Below are 19,631 nucleotides of genomic sequence, written 5' to 3'. Positions count from 1 at the left end.
CCCACCCCTGGGCACCCAGCTGTGGCATAAATACCCCCACACGGAATTAGTGCCGATGGACATCGGGGACGAGACTCCTTCTCCCCCCTCCTCGACCAATCTCATGGTGGGCAGCAGGAGCCAGGTAAGTGCTTCGATGTCCCTCGACTCAGCATGGCCACGGTGCTCGAGTCCGCTTGACGTGGCACCTCGAGCTCCGCCCTGCTGTGAGGCCCCACCCGCCGGTATGTCCAACACGATTATCCCCTTGGTCCCCTTCGCCCAAAGTTTGGACGCGTGGCTCGCACTTTCCAACCCATCGCAATGGCTGACCCGGACCGTCCGACTCGGCTACGCGATTCAGTTTGCCAGGCACGCGCCCTAGCTTGAGAACGCTGCTGCCTTGTGGAGATCACGACCCTCCTGAGCAAGGGCGCGATAGAGCCTGTCCCTCCAGCTGAGATGAGGAAAGGGTTCTACAGCCCTTACTTCATCATACCAAAGAAAGGCGGTGGGTTGGGACCAATCTTGGACCTGCGAGTACTGAACCGGGCCTTGCACAGACTCCCTTTCAAGATGCTGACACAAAAACATATTCTAGCAAGTGTCCGACATCTAGATTGGTTTGCGGTGGTAGCCATGCAGGATGCGTACTTCCACGTCTTGGTCCTACCTCGGCACAGACCCTTCCTGCGGTTTGCCTTCGAGGGCCAGGCGTACCAGTACAAGGTCCTCCCCTTCAGCCTGTCCTTGTCCCCTCGCGTCTTCACGAAGGTCGCGGAGGCAGCCCTTGCCCCGCTAAGGAAAGTGGGCATCCGCATTCTCAACTATCTCGACGACTGGCTGATCTTAGCTCACTCTTGAGAGTTGCCTCGTGCTCCGGCACCTCAGCCGAATGGGGCTTCGGGTCAACTGGGAAAAGAGCAAGCTCTCCCCAGTTCAGAGCATCTCTTTTCTCGGTCTGGAGTTGGACTTAGTCTCAATGACATCACGTCTCACGAATGAGCGTGCTCAGTCGGTGCTGAACTGTCTGAAGGCGTTCAGATGGAGGACAGCAGTTCCACTGAAACTTTTTCAGAGGCTCCTGGGGCATATGGCATCCTCAGCGATGGCCACACTGCTCAAGTTGATGCATATGAGACCGCTTCAGCATTGGCTTCAGACCCAAGTCCCAAGATGGGCATGACGCCACGGGACACATCGCATGGCCATCACGGCGATTTGTTGCCGCCTCTTCAGCCCTTGGACCGACCTGGCATTTCTGCGGGCAGGGGTTCCCCTACAGCAGGTCTCCAGACGTGTCATGGTTACAACAGACGCCTCCAACATGGGCAGGGGCACTTCATGCAACGGGCACACAGCCACCGGTTCTTGGACTGGCCTGCGGCTGCGTTGGCACAACAACTGCCTAGAGTTGTTGGCAGTACTGCTCGCCTTGCAGAGGTTTTGGCCGTTGATCCAGGGCAAGCACGTGTAGGTCCGGACGGACAACACAGCGACGGTAGCTTACATCTACTGCCAAGGCGGTCTACACTCCCATCGCATGTCACAACTTGCCCGCCGTCTCCTCCTCTGGAGTCAGCAGCACCTCAAGTCGCTACGAGCCACTCACATCCCGGGCGACCTCAACACCGCAGCGGACGCGCTGTCACATCAGGTTACCCTCAGGGGAGAGTGGAGTCTCCACCCTCAGGTGGTCCAGCTGAATTGGAGTCGATTCGGTCAAGCACAAGTACACCTGTTTGCTTCCCGGGAATCCTCCCACTGCCTGCTTTGATACGCCCTGACCGAGGCACCTCTTGGTATAGATGCGTTGGCACACAGCTGGCCCCCCGGACTACGCAAGTATGCGTTTCCCCCAGTGAGCCTACTCGCACAGACCCTGTGCAAGGTCAAGGAGGACGGGGAGCAGGTCTTCCTAGTAGCACCCTACTGGCCCACCCAGACATGGTTCTCGGATTTCACGCTCCTCGCGACAGCCCCCCCCCCCCCATATATAATGGAATCTTGCTGCTTGGCACATCATGGTGTTGTTGCGAGGTGTTGCCTCTAATGGACGACGTGTGTGAGATAGCAAGCCACATCACTTGGGGGTTGGTCTATTATATGTTATTTTTATTTTTAATAACACTGTATGATTCTGTAGTATGTATTCTTGTCCCATTGATAAATGTAATTAAAAAAAGAGTTCTGTTGCTTTGGATAAAAGTGAATGATAATTAATGTTTAGGCATCTTGAACATGGATTGGAGTGGATATAAAATTCTAATAGCTAAGATTCGGACACAAGGCATCCCAACTGTAAGTCCGTTGGGACGTGGGACATGGACTGTCCCCAAGGATGTTTCTGACCATTTTGGTGAGATTGCTAATTGTTGCCAGGGAGGAGCAATCTCATCCCACCGGTTCGTGGTCCGGTCTGCATCGGCGCCCCCTACAGCTGGTTGCACCATAGGCAACCACCTAGTTCGAAACGGCCCTCCCTGTTATTGGGACGTCTAGTCACACTATCTCCATAAGTACAGTGTTCATTTCTGAAAACCGTAGATTGCTGATAGAGTGTACTGCTGACGTAATTGCCTCAGCCTGGATGAATATTTAGTAAATATAATTTATTATTAACCCTTGTGCTACCTTAAGACATTTTTGTCTTTTTCACTTTTTTTTTAGATCATTTTGGCTGTGTTAAAGCCAATGGCATACATTTTGCCAAAGGTGTGTATTTTTGGGGAATTTTGATATTTCAACCTCAGTTCCTATAATACATCTATAATACACTGTGTACACAAAATAGTTACACTCAGGACCTTAAGTACAAAAATGTCCCCATTGAAACCCATTAAAATTGCAATATTTGATCCCAGTGCCATTAAAGCATAAAATCATGAATTCTATGATATTATGCTTTCATTCTGAAGTCCTGGTTTCAAAATTTAATTTTTTATATTTTCCACCAGATGGTGCCATTTTTCTCATGTTTAGCCTGTGGAGCAAATACATGCTTTTTTCCTCTTTTCTGTTTGCTGTATAATAGAGCACTGCAGGCCAATTGAATAAATGATGCAGCTAAAATTGTGTGGGTGTGTTGGTATGGATGTCAGAGTGTGTTTTGTATGTGTGTACTGAGAAATTTGTCTGTAAGTGTGTGTGTAAAAAACAACAGTGGCATTATGTAAACAAACTTGCATTTAAAGGGTTAAAATCCTGAAAACGTATGAATATTTGTTAGTTATGATCGGGACTGATGTTGGTTTAAAAAATGTACTCATTGAAAGTGGAAAATAATATTAATATATAATATTATTATGGTAATTTTTTGACGCGGACATTTTTGTCCTCTAAGGACCTCTGAGTAACTTTTTTTTTATTGATGCACAAGGGTTAAATGTCAAAAAATAAAGTTGTGTTAACTCATATTAACTCGTGGGGCTTTTATACAAAGCGATGCAACTTTTTTTAATTGCATATATCAATGAGATGCGGCACTACAAATTTATACAATGTTATTAAAAATAATATATAATAGACCAACTCCCAGTCAGCATATGGCCATGTGATGTGGCTTGCTATCTCTCACGCGTCGTCCATTAGAGGAAACACCTCGCAACAACACCGTGATGTGCCAAGCAGCAAGATTCTAATACATATGGCATGCATAGTTTACAATTAGTGGTGGTTCGGGACAATATTTAATGAAAACTGAGACAAATTTGCAGAGCGATCCCAACTCTAATTTTAGCTGAAGGCAGTAGGCTACAGAAGACTGGGCAAGTTGACCAATCAGATGAGCGGTTTCAGTGCCGCTCACATGTGCATATCAAATATTCAAGCTGTAAATAAATGTTTTAAACACTGAAGGAAAACAAAATTGAGCCATTTCCCCCAATCTCTTTATTCCTTTTTCAATAGAAAATGAAACAGTCAACAGAAAATGAGTTTGTATCTGCTTATTCTATTCATCAGTGTTAAAACCAATAAAGAAGAAACCACATTTTTCATTTTTCATTTTTGGGTTTTAAAAGTAAAAAAGAATGGACGCAAAAGTACATGGACCCTGTGCGTTTTGATTATTTGTTTCACTAATATATGGCTTGAATATTTGATTCGCACATGTGGGTGGGCCTGTAAGGCCCCTTTCTTCTGATTGGTCAACCTGCACCGTCATCTTCTTCAATGCTGTGAGACAGAATAAAAGTTCTCAGTTAAAATTAAATACTTTACCATTTATTCTCCCAAACTCGCCAGGTTCATTGCAGCTAAGCTATCTCTCTCATCAAATAGTCAGACACAGTGCCTACACACAACTGTAAAATGTTCACTGAATGCAGACAGTGTTTCGTCTTCATGCGATTTAGCATTAGGACAATCACTGCCACGTGAAGCAATTGATAAGAGCCACACCCACACACACACGCGCGCACGCGCACACACACGTTATTAAGTTGTTTATTAAGATTAATCCCTCGCTCTGTAAGCCAAATGTCTTTTCACATTTATCCTTCTTCATGCCACACAACTTGTTTTATACATTTATAAGTGGTACATGCAGTGCAGCTGATCAGTTGGGCACTGGTGGTCCACACCAGTGGCGATTTTAGGGGGTGGCCTGTGGTGGCCTGGGCCACCCCTGAAATCTCATTGGCCACCCTGTGGACACTGTAAATAGAGTTTTATTTTTTACTGTATTCAGAGCTCAATCTGCAATTTTGGGGTTTCCAGACAGACACCTATAAGCCCTCGTAGCCAATTTCACACACTGATTTGTACCCAATTTAACAATATTTCTGCTGGACAGTGCAGTTATAGTTAATAAATGAATGAATAATTGATTGAATGATTGATTGAATTGCTCCTCAATCAGTTATCACCTGTACTTGTATCTCTTTATGATTATACACTATAACTGATGTTATACGCAGATTAAATCTCTACAATGAGAATAGCTCTTAAAAATGTGGAACTGACTTTTCCTAAACAATTACTGATTTGAAAATGGATGTTATGTTAAAATAACCAGAGATTCCCTGAAACTGTAATAGGTTAAAATAGAACAGGAATAGAAAACTGTCAAATGTCAAAACAACAATCTGATATTGAATACAAACAATTCAGTGAATGCTAACATGAGTTTAAGAATTCATTTATTCTACATGTGTAGATGTTGAAGCAAAGCAAAGCGATATTTACACATTTTGATCATGTGCCATTCATAAAGGTTCTCCCGGTATCGCCACCCCACACTAGGTCTGTGCCCCATCTTGGCCACCCCAGTAAAAATGTCCTGGATACGCCACTGGTCCACACTGCACTGGACAATCGGCTGGCATTCACAGTTAGGGTGACCAGACGTCACTTTAAAACCTGGGACAGTCCCGATTTTACAAGTCATGTACCACGTCACGGTGGATTTACAGTCGGGACACCTTTTATCCTAATAATAAGTCTAAGGCAGCTATAGTTCGACTGCTTTAAATAAGCGTTTTAAATTCACATCAGTGTTTCGTGCATTTTTGAAATTAGATATCATCAAAGAGTATTGAAAGAATCGGTATATTTGAATTTTTACATATTGCAGTGCAATAAACAAAAAGTTGCGGTTCAGGGAATATACAGACTTAACATAGGGTGCATCCAGGACAGATGAGCATTCATCATGCCAGTGAATTATAACAGCTACAACAGTAAATAGCAAATGATAAATAATAATAATAATAACAAATAAATTGGAAGATATTATTACATTTAATATTTAATATAAGACAATAAGTATTTACATGGAAGCGAAGAGTACTAATTTCAAGCTCGGATCATCCGACATCCATGTTTTTGAATGAGAATATTGGCAGCCTTTACCAACTCGTATATGCGGCAGGTTTGTGTACCTTTTATTATAGGACAAATTTGAAGGCTATGTGTAAATGCTGATTTTAAATTCACTGGTGAGCTTTTGAGAGACGAGCATTCTTGAACTTCCTTTAGCATAATTTCCATGATGAGCAAGTCCCTTACACCTAAGCTCCCAGAGCGTTCATATGCACAGCCATCACTCTGGCGATCTACTAAAACCTGTGAAATGTTTTTATTTATTTATTTATTTTTATTTTGTTATTATTATTTATTTAATTAGAACATGCAAGTCAATGCTCAAATAAATGACTGCACTGATGTCAGTGACGTGTTAGTTTTGGGTGGAGATTTCAGACGGTCCCTTACGCACCATAGATATTCGTCTAACGAACATCGAACCTAAAGCTAACTTTATCCCGCAGTTAAACGAAAGCCTATGTCATTCCAATGTAGGCATATGCTTCAAGTCTTATGAATGTGTGGTTATATTCATCATCTCATTTAAAACCATAACTTTTCAAACCGGAACAACGTCAAAGACATCAGGTTTATGTGTAGGGCTGTCTGATAAATCTGACTACCTGAGAGATAGCTTGGCTGCAATAAACGTGGCGAGTTTTGGAGAATAAATGTTAAAGAATTTAATATTAACTGAGATTAATTTATCTGAACAATTAAACAGCAGAGAACTTTTATTCTGTCTCACAGCATTGAGGAAGACGCCGGTGCAGGTTGACCAATCAGAAGAAAGAGGCGTTTCAGGTCCACCCATATATGCGAATCAAATATTCAAGCCATATATTAGTGAAATCAAATAATCAAAACGCACTGTGTCCTGTGGCTATTTTTTTCAATTTCTTATTTTTAACTTGAGCATTAAATCGAAATTACGAAAAACAAGTCATTATTTGTTTTTTTTAATATTGGTTTCATAAACGAATAATGAAATAAGTCGTTTTTTGTTTTTCTGATTTTGAATTCCTAATTGAATATGAAATGAACGAATGATACACGGATTCGTGTACGTTGTGTCCATTCGTTTTTCGTTTTGAAATTAAAAAACAAAAAATCAATTATGCTTTGAATTTTGTTTTTTCATTTCAAAAGCAATAATAGCCGAAAATGGAAAAATGGCTTGGTTTTTGATTATTCGTTTTGCTTAAAAAATAAAAAAGCAAGAAATTAGCTAATTTCTTGTGTTTATTGCTCATGGATATAAAATGAATGTACAGCTTGAATATATAATTTGCACATGTGGGTGGGTCTAAAACACGATTGGTCAACCTGCGCTGTCATCTGTCCTGCCTCAATCACACGCATCAGAATAAGAGTTCAACACGATACAGATAGATCTCATTTTTAATTCTGAACATTAACATTCTTCCAAACGTTTGACAGTTGCATATGTATGACAGCTCTGCTTTCGTGTATAAAGCAGCCAAACAATGGATTTATCCGACAGCCCACAACATATATAATGCCGCTGCATAACAGTTCTGAGGAAGTATACTTAGTTAACAATTGTGTAGCCATTGCTGATTTGGCCAAATATCGCTTGCTATAGATTTTTGTGATTTTTGTTCTCACTTCAGTTTTCCACTGATAGCATGGCTATTTTAGATGGTATATGCATCTAATCACTAACAATTAGCGATCTATGTTCAAAGAATGAAACATTACTGCCCCCTATTGATCATGTCTGTTCTTCGCTGTTTAATGCCATGTGGCCTTTAAGAGTGCGCAACCAAAATAAATAAATAAATAAAATAAAATAAAAAACTAATGTTGCACACGATTTATTTATTTTTTTGTTTTTTGTTCATTCTCAAAGGCCACATCTGTATTGTGTAAGCAGCAAATCCATCTTATTACTCATCATATTTTACTATTTCAACTGCTTTTCAGTGAGCAGAAAACAACTGAGGGAGTGCACAAAGTTTAAAAACAGCATCAATCAGTAGGCTATTAACTCACTAATGGAAGCCTAGTTATTTATAATTTATAGAAATTTGCAAATGTGTGGTAATGTTTGGTAATTCACATCACAACATTTTTGTAATAATCTATACCCAGCCTTTTAAAATCAGAGCCATGGCATCTTAGCGAGTTATTGCCGTGTAAGTTGCTCGATAAATCCATTGTCTGGTTGCTTAACAAGCAACAGCAGAGTTGTAATAAATATGCAACTGTCTAACATTTGGCAGAAAGTTAATGTTCAGAATTAAAAATTAGATTAATCCATCTGTAGAGCTGATAGACACTGGAGATATTGAAGTGATCTCATTTGTAATTTTTCTTTCCAATCTGTGAATACCAGTCAGCAAATTGAATGTGGGCATATTAAAGCTGCACTATGATTTCAACTTGCAGTTGTTACCTCAAGGATCTATTTCTACTTGATCTTACTCATACAAATTACTTTCTTGGTGTAAGGTAACTTGAAAGGTTTATTTAATCTAGTCTATTTTTGCAATTCTGTTTGCTGCCACTAGAGGCACAAGTTACACACTTTACCTTCAATTTTCATTTCACAAATGTATTGTGAAAATTAAATATATTGCCCTGCCCACATTCATCACATTAATAGCCATCCTGCATTCAGTGGTAATGTCTACACTGCATCTGTTTTATTAGTAGGAACAGAAAGTATATGAATTAGACATAGTTTAGCCCATAAATGGTGCTATTCCTCAAGACTCCACATAATGACTCATGCCACCCAGCTGACAGAATGCCCAGAGAGAGCTGTCTCACACTGACATCATTATGCCACCGTGCCAGCAGGATGTTACACACAATTGTCCCTTTTTTAAAGCCAGCATGAAAAAAGTAACAAAGAGTGAAAAAGAAGGCCACAATATTTACCGCCATCCAAGGGAATGTTCTCTCAGCCATTCACTGAGGCAGTTTCTGGCCTCTCTTTTTTGTGTGCCTTCAATTAACTCAACCTTCCTAGGGTAATTCATAACAATAATTTAATAGTACAAGATCCAAAATGCAACTGATGCATGAATCTTGTGCTCAAAGATTTGATTTTTAAGAAGTTTTTATAAAACACCAGTCAAATATTAAAAAACAAAAAAACAGCAACAATTGGAACAGAGAGAGCGAGAGAATGAGAGAGAGAGAGAGAGAGAGAGAGAGAGAGAGAGAGAGAGAGAGAGAGAGAGAGGTGGTAGATAGAGATATGGAGAGAAAGAGAAAGGGTGAAAGACAGACAGAGAAAGGATGAGGGTCTCCCAGACTTTTAGGATGCATGAGTTGGTGCCTGGCTCCCAAAACAAAGAGCCACTTGTTTCTTGCAATTCACTAAGAGTGACAATGACTGCATTAAAACACAAGTCACACACTGTAAAATCTAATTAGTTGACCTTACTTAGATTTTTCAAGGCAATCGGTTTGCATGCTTTTTCTAAGTAAACTTACTTATTTGTCTCAAGTAAACTGAACTAAATTTTGTAAGTACCACTAACTAGTTACAAGATTAACTCATCTATGATTAAAGTATCATTGTTTTGATTTAATTATTTAAATTGGATTATTATATGTATTATACAGTATAAGGGAAATTATGACTAGACTCTAGGCTAGCCATATGGCACACTGGACACTGGTTGGTTTATAAAATAAGCATTTCTCTTCACTGCATTACAGCCTGTACAGCTGAAAATAACTATTTTTTGGCACCCTTCCGTGGACATTTCATATGGAAAATGGAGCTCACATGTGCCCATACGCTCAACAGCACTTAACGCTTTAGCCACTGGAGGCAGTATTTCTAATTTCGGTAAGCACAGACAGACCGATTTTGGGGACAAGTATTATTACACACAGTAAATAGTGAGTGGACATCGGCCACATTTACATGCAACCAAATAATCCATTTAGAATCCGACTGATAGCTCTAACGGATTGAAAAGCCTTCATGTAAACAAAAATGATCCGACTGAGCTGGATCCAAATGGAATTTCCTTCCAATTGAAGTGGGTGGTGTAGACCTAAAATAATCTGATTAAAATACAAATATTAGCAATGTAAATGTTTGAATCCGACTACTTTCTCATCGTATTCAAAATACCTTACGCTCATGCGCAGAGATGTGGTGCGTATGTATGTTTATACATAATACTCTTCGCGTGAACCTACAAAGCAATGACAAAACACATTATTAAGGGTATGCGGGCTCGCACTGAATATTCTGCAGGGCACATATGTTCTTTCATGACATCACATAAAGCAAAAAAGGACGTCATTCTTAAAAGGGACTTTAAGCAGCAAGTGCGGTTTCGGCATTCTGTGTTCCATTGCGTGTACGCGACATCAATTCCTGACGTCGAAACCATAATTAAAGCATTTCTTCTTTGCCATAGTGACAGTCGATCATACGTGACAGATTAGTAAAGTAAATGTTAGATTATGTTTTACAAGATATGATGCAAAGTGAACACAGTAAATAGCCTAAACATCCTCCTCAAAACTTATTTTAAATTACACATGGTTATAAGTTTTGAATAAAAAACCTAAAAAATAGACTATTAATAATAATATCTAGGTTTTAGACGAAGACTATTTATCTTGTACACAGTGGTAATTTTAGGGGGTGGCCTGTGGTGGCCTGGGCCACCCCTGAAATCTCATTGGCCACCCTGTGGCCACCCCAGAACTGATTGGTAGTTCATCATGTTCATCAACACAAGAACGAAGAACCAATAGAAACACCTGTCAATCAAAGATGACATCTCAGGTCATTTGTTGATTTAGAGCCACACTGACCCAGGGTTAGTTTTATATTTCTGACCATTATAGTAGTGGTGGGACTGAAGATGTGTGAGCTGATCTTTAATCAGTGGGGGGAGGCGCAGGCCGTGGGTGGCCTGGCAGGTGCCGCAGGTCGCGGGCAGCGGGCGCCAGATCTGGAGTATAATGGTCAGTCAGAAGCACAAAGCTGACACAAGCTAGCGTCTACCTCCAACTTCCAATGTGTTGACGACGTCAATTTATGGTCAAAAAGAAAGCTGTTATTTGAGAGGTATGTTCATCTAATCTAACGTTTAATTTATCCCAAATTTCCATGTGAATGTGAAAACATTTTTTCATTGTTACAGTAGCTAGGTTAAAGAGTAAGCTAGACCCTACACCACATTCAGCATGTTATCTTTATACTGACATGAAATATGAAATGCCATGTTTTCTGATTTAATGACGGAGGTGTGTAAAGCGTTTTACAGATGTATACGTTCAATAGCTAAAGTTATATATACACTATATTGCCAAAAGTATTCGCTCACCCATCCAAATAATTGAATTCAGGTGTTCCAATCGCTTCCATGGCCACAGGTGTATAAAATGAAGCACCTAGGCATGCAGACTGCTTCTACAAACATTTGTGAAAGAATGGGCCACTCTCAGGAGCTCAGTGAATTCCAGCGTGGTACTGTGATAGGATGCCACCTGTGCAACAAGTCCAGTCGTGAAATTTCCTCACTACTAAATATTCCACAGTCAACTGTCAGTGGTATTAAAACAAAGTGGAAGCGATTGGGAATGACAGCAACTCAGCCACGAAGTGGTAGGCCACGTAAAATGACAGAGCGGGGTCAGCGGATGCTGAGGCGCATAGTGCGCAGAGGTCGCCAACTTTCTGCAGAGTCGATCGCTACAGACCTACCTCCAAAGTTCATGTGGCCTTCAGATTAGCTCGAGAACAGTGTGTAGAGAGCTTCATGGAATGGGTTTCCATGGCCGAGCAGCTGCATCCAAGCCATACATTCCAAGTGCAATGCAAAGCGTCGGATGCAGTGGTGTAAAGCACGCCGCCACTGGAATCTAGAGCAGTGGAGACGCGTTCTCTGGAGTGGCGAATCACGCTTCTCCATCTGGCAATCTGATGGACGAGTCTGGGTTTGGCGGTTGCCAGGAGAATGGTACTTGTCTGACTGCATTGTGCCAACTGTGAAGTTTGGTGGAGGGGGGATTATGGTGTGGGGTTGTTTTTCAGGAGCTGGGCTTGGCCCCTTAGTTCCAGTGAAAGGAACTCTGAATGCTTCAGCATACCAAGAGATTTTGGACAATTCCATGCTCCCAACTTTGTGGGAACAGTTTGGGGATGGCCCCTTCCTGTTCCAACATGACTGCGCACCAGTGCACAAAGCAAGGTCCATAAAGACATGGATGAGCGAGTTTGGTGTGGAAGAACTTGACTGGCCTGCACAGAGTCCTGACCTCAACCCGATAGAGCACCTTTGGGATGAATTACAGTGAAGACTGCGAGCCAGGCCTTCTCGTCCAACATCAGTGTCTGACCTCACAAATGCGCTTCTGGAAGAATGGTCAAAAATTCCCATAAACACACTCCTAAACCTTGTGGAAAGCCTTCCCAGAAGAGTTGAAGCTGTTATAGCTGCAAAGCGTGGGCCGACGTCATATTAAACCCTATGGATTAAGAATGGGATGTCACTTAAGTTCATATGCGTCTAAAGGCAGATGAGCGAATACTTTTGGCAATATAGTGTATATGGCTAACCTGTGTGTGAAATGGAAGGGTTTGTGCTGTGACTGTACTTTAAATCTTTACATGAGTTATTTATGAGCTCTTTATGTGTATTATTGGTCAGTCAGACCAATAAAATCTTCAAAGTTTTTATACCTTATTTGACATTTTAAATATGCAGAGGCAGGGCAAATTGCACTTAAATGCCGCAAAGGATTTGACTAACTATTTTATTTAGTAATATTCAAAGTAATTGAAGCTATCAGAACATGTGGAAAATAAACTTGAGTAGACACTGTAAATAGAGTTTTGTTTTTTACTGTATTCAGAGCTCAATCTGCAATTTTGGGGTTTCCAGACAGACACCTATAAGCCCTCGTAGCCAATTTCTCACACTGATTTGTAACCAATATAACAATATTTCTGCTGGACAGTGCAGTTATAGCTAATAAATGAATGAATAATTGATTGAATGATTGATTGAATTGCGCCTCAATCAGTTATCACCTGTACTTGTGTCTTTTTATGATTATACACTATACCTGATGTTATACGCAGATTAATTCTCTACAATGAGAATAGCTCTTAAAAATGTGGAACTGACTTTTCCTAAACAATTACTGATTTAAAAATGGATGTTATGTTAAAATAACCAGAGATTCCCAGAAACTGTAATAGGTTGAAATAGAACAGGAATAGAAAAACTGTCAAATGTCAAAACAACAATCTGATATTGAATACAAACAATTCAGTGAATGCTAACATGAGTTTAAGAATTCATTTATTCTACATGTGTAGATGTTGAAGCAAAGCAAAGCGATATTTACACATTTTGATCATGTGCCATTCATAAAGGTTCTCCCGGTATCGCCACCCCACACTAGGTCTGTGCCCCATCTTGGCCACCCCAGTAAAAATGTCCTGGATACGCCACTGCTTGTACAAGAGTAAAACTCTTCTTCTGACAGTTATTTAACAAACAAGCATCTCTTCTCTTCAGTCCCGGTTCTACGGGGGTGCTTGAAATGAAACTTAGGGCACCCTCAATTGCAGACCAGGGCAAACTTCATCATTAAAGTTTTTATTAGATCTTTCACCAATCACGCATCCACAAGCTTTTAATATGCTCAGGGTTGCCAGATAATATTTGCAACACCCCAATCAGAGATTTATACTTGCACAAATTGGAAATTTTTCACCTGATGTCATACTTAATTTATGCAATCTAGCAACCATACATGCAGTGGCGTAAATATCTCATTGCTTTGCTTCAACATCTACACATGTAGAATAAATGAATTCTTAAACTCATGTTAGCATTCACTGAATTGTTTGTATTCAATATCAGACTGTTGTTTTGACATTTGACAGTTTTCTATTCCTGTTCTATTTTAACCTATTACAGTTTCAGGGAATCTCTGGTTATTTTAACATAACATCCATTTTTAAATCAGTAATTGTTTAGGAAAAGTCAGTTCCACATTTTTAAGAGCTATTCTCATTGTAGAGAATTAATCTGCGTATAACATCAGGTATAGTGTATAATCATATAAGAGATACAAGTACAGGTGATAACTGATTGAGGCGCAATTCAATCAATCATTCAATCAATTATTCATTCATTTATTAGCTATAACTGCACTGTCCAGCAGAAATATTGTTATATTGGGTACAAATCAGTGTGAGAAATTGGCTACGAGGGCTTATAGGTGTCTGTCTGGAAACCCCAAAATTGCAGATTGAGCTCTGAATACAGTAAAAAATAAAACTCTATTTACAGTGTCTACTCAAGTTTATCTTCCACATGTTCTGATAGCTTCAATTACTTTGAATATTACCAAATAAAATAGTTAGTGAAATCCTTTGCGGCATTTAAGTGCAATTTGCCCTGCCTCTGCATATTTAAAATGTCAAATAAGGTATAAAAACTTTGAAGATTTTATTGGTCTGACTGACCAATAATACACATAAAGAGCTCATAAATAACTCATGTAAAGATTTAAAGTACAGTCACACACAGGTTAGCCATATATATAACTTTAGCTATTTAACATATACATCTGTAAAACGCTTTACACACCTTTACACATTAAATCAGAAAACATGGCATTTCATATTTCATGTCAATATAAAGATAACATGCTGAATGTGGTGTAGGGTCTAGCTTACCCTTTAACCTAGCTACTGTAACAATGAAAAGATATTTTCACATTCACATGGAAATTCGGGATAAATTAAACGTTAGATTAGATGAACACACCTCTCAAATAATAGCTTTCTTTTTGACCACAAATCGACGTCGTCAACTCATTGGAAGTTGGAGACAGACACTAGCTCGTGTCAGCTTCGTGCTTCTGACCGACCATTATACTCCAGACCTGAAGCCTGTTGCCCGCGACCTGCAGCACCTGCCTGGCCACCCGAGGCCTGCCCCTCCCCCCACTGATCAAAGATCAGCTCACACAGCTTCAGTCCCACCACTACTATAATGGTCAGAAATATCAAACTGACCCTGGGTCAGTGTGGCTCTAAATCAACAAATGACCTGAGATGTCATCTTTGATTGACAGGTGTTTCTATTGGTTCTTCGTTCTTGTGTGAACATGATGAACTACCAATCAGTTCTGGGGTGGCCACAGGGTGGCCAATGAGATTTCAGGGGTGGCCCAGGCCATCACAGGCCACCCCCTAAAATCGCCACGGTTCAGTAATATATACAGGTATCTTTGTATTAAAGAAACAAAGACGAAAGTGATTAAATCATAAAGTTATACGAGACACGTTCACCTTGAACCTAATTTGTTTTTCTGTTTTCTTTTCTTTAGGCAGCATTAACTGTATTACCAAAACACAATACAAACACATTCCATAAGAACACACATTTGGCAGCATTTTTTGGGAACACAAGGGAATTTATTAGGCGTATTTATTATGATGATTATTATAATTATCTTTACATTTATAGTTGTCTTTAGTTCTTAATTTGTATGCTATGAGTAATTTTTCACCTGTTGCTGTGTACTGATACTTGCATGATAGCAAATGGGGCCGTTGGAGGAGACAGTTAATGTTTGGATTTGAGGTGGTTATGTATAAGATTTTTTTAATCACTCTGTTATTTTAATTGCTTTTTTCGTTTCATTTAAAGTGCAATTTGAATTTAGAAATATCTTTTGTTTAAGTTTTTTGTGTTTAAATAAATTAATTAAATTTTTAAAGCAAAATCAATAAAAAGCACATTTATCTCAACTAAGTGTTGAAGTATAACCAACAGGAGACCACTGATGTGTGAACTGAATTTAATGGTACTATACTGTGAGTAAAGTTATTGAAAATGTTTCCTAATAGAAAGTCCCCAGAATTATGCAATAGCACATTTATCCCAACTAAGTGTTGTAGTATAACCAACAGGAGACCACTGATGTGTGAAGTGATTTTGGTGACACTACACTGTATAAGCGTGAAGTTATTGAATATTTTCCCTAATACAAATTCTGCAAAATTATGCAAAAACCTTTTTTTCCTAAATAAGTATTGTAGTATAACCAACAGGAGACCACTGAAGTGTGAAGTGATTTTGGTGACATTACACTTTGTAAGAGTGAAGATATAGACTATTTTTGAGTATCGCTTTTCGGTGTTGCACTTTTTAGACGGTCCCTGCTCACTCGTCTCACAGCTGGCTGCACATATAGACCAATGGTATTGGTTCAACTCGGATGACGGCCCGTTTTGATGAAAATTACGTTGTAGGTCGCTGTCTACGTTAATACGGTTGGAAAGAGGCGTCGTTTGTGTTTTAACAACATTTCGTTTATGAGTTATTAATCCTGGAAGTTCGAATCTGTTAATATATTTCCAACTTTACCGAACTAAGTCAGACAGGGTTAGACGCTGCTTCTAATTCTTCGTTTGTCGAGTAGAGTGAGTTACATAAGAAGAAAGCTTTTTTTGCATACGTTTTTTATATATATCTCAATAAAGCAAAAACACCAATTATGGACTTTGGTGCCATTCATACTTTCTCAGCCTTTCTCCGCTTCTTCAGAACACAACGACTGACGCTCTTCGCATGCGCAGAAGTTTGGTTCGGAATACATGTAATGCACATGTAAATAAATATTTGTCTCAGACTGCAAAGTTTAGGGGACATATAAACAGTACATTCGGAATCTGCAATCGGATTGAATTTATTCGGATTGACGAAAATTAGTGCATGTAAACATAGCCATTGAGTGTTACTGTGAGAAATAATTTCAGTTGCAGCATTAAAATTTACATTGTCCTCACCTGATCTTGTAATAATTGTAAAGGTTAAATTTGTGATTGGAAGGAGAAAAAAAATAATATATATATATATATATATATATATATATATATATATATTTTTTTTTTTTTTTTTTTTTTTTTTTTTTTTTTTTTTTTTAGACCAGATTGCTCAGACACACTAATGATCTGACGGCAAATTTGACGGTGTTTCAATGACTGGTCCACGTTTGCTGGGTCCTCCTCGACAGCTTACAGAACAACAGCCGAAGTAATCATATCACACGGGTTCAACGACATGTAAATGACATTACCTTTTGAACGTTAAATCACTGTCTCAGTGAGTCTGGTTTGCTCCATTAATGTATCAAATCAAAGCCTATCCTCTAGTGAGAATAATAATACATGTTTCTTCACATCTTACCTTTACAATTTCCTTGCTGTGTTTACAAAAGATCTTGTATTTACAACGCTTGCTAAACGTGTTATTGTAGTTACAGTGCCATCTGCTGGAGAGTAGAACCAATTGTTTCTGCATCAGTAATCCTAATGTGGTTCTAAATTGCCATACCAAATATACATGCACATTAATTCTATTTCAATACATTATCCTTTACTGTATAATTACTTTTCTTATCAAGTCAAGGCATTGATATTTATGCCGATGGCATGGGCCACATAGAAGGTTTTTCAGGGCCATTACTGAAGAAAATAACTCTTATAAATTGTATTTTAATAAAATAAAAGAATAGGTCTTTAAAAAAGAAAAGAAATAGAAGTGTGTATTATGCTTGTATCACACTATAGACTGAACATTTTACTGAATGAATTTTCATGTTTTGCATCCTCCCAATTGTGCAAAGGTGTATTTGTGATGAGAAAATAAGCTTTAAATTATACTCTACCACAGAATGATTTATTAATAAGTTCTACATTATTCATCATGTCATTAATGAGTAATATGGAGAAAAGACATACTGTACATTACTTGAGTCAACCACAGCCTATTACCATGATCAATATGCATCAATATGATGCAGTCATACAAATAGAGCACAGCTAACACAGATCTTATACCACCTAACAATCGGAGGACGCTTCTAATGAACATATGTTCCTGGGTTGTCCAGGAAATTGATGATCTTCTTTGCCACGTTATCTAGCTCATTGGTGTTGCTGTACTTCAGAAGGTTGTGAGACCGTATGAAGTAATGCCGGAGATAGTGCTGGCTAACACACTTATACAGCTTCTGCACCAGTCGTAATACACATCCCCTGAAGTCTCTCCAGTCCCTGGTGCAGGGGTACTTCTCACAGGTCCAAAACAGCAGTGTCTAGATGATGTAAGCACAGAGGGAAAGTATTTGTTACAGTTAGAATTGCATAATATTGTAAGTGAAATGTGTTTTTTGTACATGCAGTTGGAAAGTTACAGTAAAACAGTGTTTCAACAGCCATGTCAACAGCCTGATCTCATGAAAATTACGTTACTGTGGCATCCTTTTTGAAAAATAACATTGTGGCAGTTCCGAGGTAAAATGTCCACTGTGTGGCTCTGAAAGCATTTTATACTCTGTTTTACCAAACAGATAAGTTTTTTAAAGTTAATGCTCTATCAAGTTTTAAATCAACAAAACCTACCTCCCTACCCTAAACGTAACTGATAGTGTCATAAAAGCAAATGTAAAAGAGGTGGTGCTTCTGTGACACTTTTGATTTACGTGTCAGCCCGCTATAGACCATTTCAAAGACTGTTTGTTGGTTTGAGGAAGTGACGTCTTTGTCCCTTGAACATTTCCAGCTAGTTGTCAAACTCATTCAAATCAACAGCGGGAGGCACTTCATTCATAGTTACTTTAACACGATTAATGTTACTAACGTTAAAAAGATTGCCAAAAATGTCATTATTAAAATGTAAACTGTGTGATTCAGTGGCTGGATGCTCCCTGGATGCTTGGAACTAACAGAAATTAAAGTGTTTAGATTGCTGAAAAAGCAACCATAAATAGATGCATGAACCACAGCAGTGAAGAAAGACGGCTGGTTACATGCATTACTAACAACTGTAGCACACATCTTATCTCTGGTAAGTGAATTAATTTTTTGCCAATAATTAATAAGTTTGATAGGTGGAGTTTAGCTGGCTTGTTAAATCAGATTATTTCATTATGGGCTCTAAAAGTGACTATAGATCTGTCCGATTATAATGAATGAGGCTGCACAAGTCATTTACATTTACATTTAGTCATTTAGCAGATGTTTTTATTCCAAATGACTTACAAATGGACATATGAACATAAAAAATTTGTCACACAAAAGTCAACAATATCTGCAAGATCTCAGAGTAGCTTGAGTAGTATACAGTAAGTATAAAAGCTACTGCAGAAGGAGACACACAAGGAAAGTTACTGTGCATTCATAAATTAGTCAGACCCTTTAATTTTTTTCACATTTTCTAATGTTGCAGCCTTATGCTAAAATGCTTTAAATTATTTTTATTTTTTTCCCACATCAATCTACACTCCATACCCCATAATGGCAAAGCAAAATCCAGATTTTTGATAACTTTGCAAATGTATTTAGAAGATCAAACTGAAATATCACATTGACATAAGTATTCAGTCCCTTAACTACCCTTCCCTTAAGTACTTTTGGCAGCGATTACAGCCTCAAGTCTTTTTAGGTATGATGCGACAAGCTTTGCACACCTGGATTTGGGGATTTTCTGCCGTTCTTCTCTGCAGATCCTCTCAAGCTCTGTCAGGTTGGATGAGGACCGTCAGTGGACAGCCATTTTCAGGTCTCTCCAGTGATGTTCGATTGGGACCAAGTCCGGGCTCTGGCTGGGCCACTCAAGGACATTCACAGAGTTGTCCCTAAGCCACTCTTGCGTTGTTTTGGCTGTGTGCTTAGGGTCATTGCCCTTTTAGAATGTGAATCTTCGGCCCAGTCTGAGGTCATGAACCTTCTGGACCTGGTTTTCATTAAGGATATCTCTGTATTTTGCTGTATTCCCCCAGTCCCTGCCACTGAAAAACACCCCCACAGC

The 19,631-nt window shown here is 39.3% G+C and overlaps 1 protein-coding gene across 1 annotated transcript in view; it reads right to left on the bottom strand.

The window, feature by feature from the left end:
- Positions 1-17,493: 17,493 nt before the first annotated feature.
- The window catches only part of LOC127448530 (protein mab-21-like 3), a 28,920-nt gene continuing 26,782 nt past the window's right edge, over positions 17,494-19,631 (bottom strand). The window contains exon 7 of the mRNA XM_051711152.1: positions 17,494-17,916. Coding sequence (XP_051567112.1) covers positions 17,683-17,916 — 234 coding nt within the window. The 3' untranslated portion in view covers positions 17,494-17,682. The remainder of the gene's footprint in view (positions 17,917-19,631) is intronic.

Source organism: Myxocyprinus asiaticus, chromosome 11 (assembly GCF_019703515.2).
Source record: "Myxocyprinus asiaticus isolate MX2 ecotype Aquarium Trade chromosome 11, UBuf_Myxa_2, whole genome shotgun sequence".
Lineage (NCBI taxonomy): Eukaryota > Metazoa > Chordata > Actinopteri > Cypriniformes > Catostomidae > Myxocyprinus > Myxocyprinus asiaticus.
The sequence above is the reverse complement of the archived record's forward strand: the minus strand, read 5'-3'. Positions and strand labels throughout refer to the sequence as shown.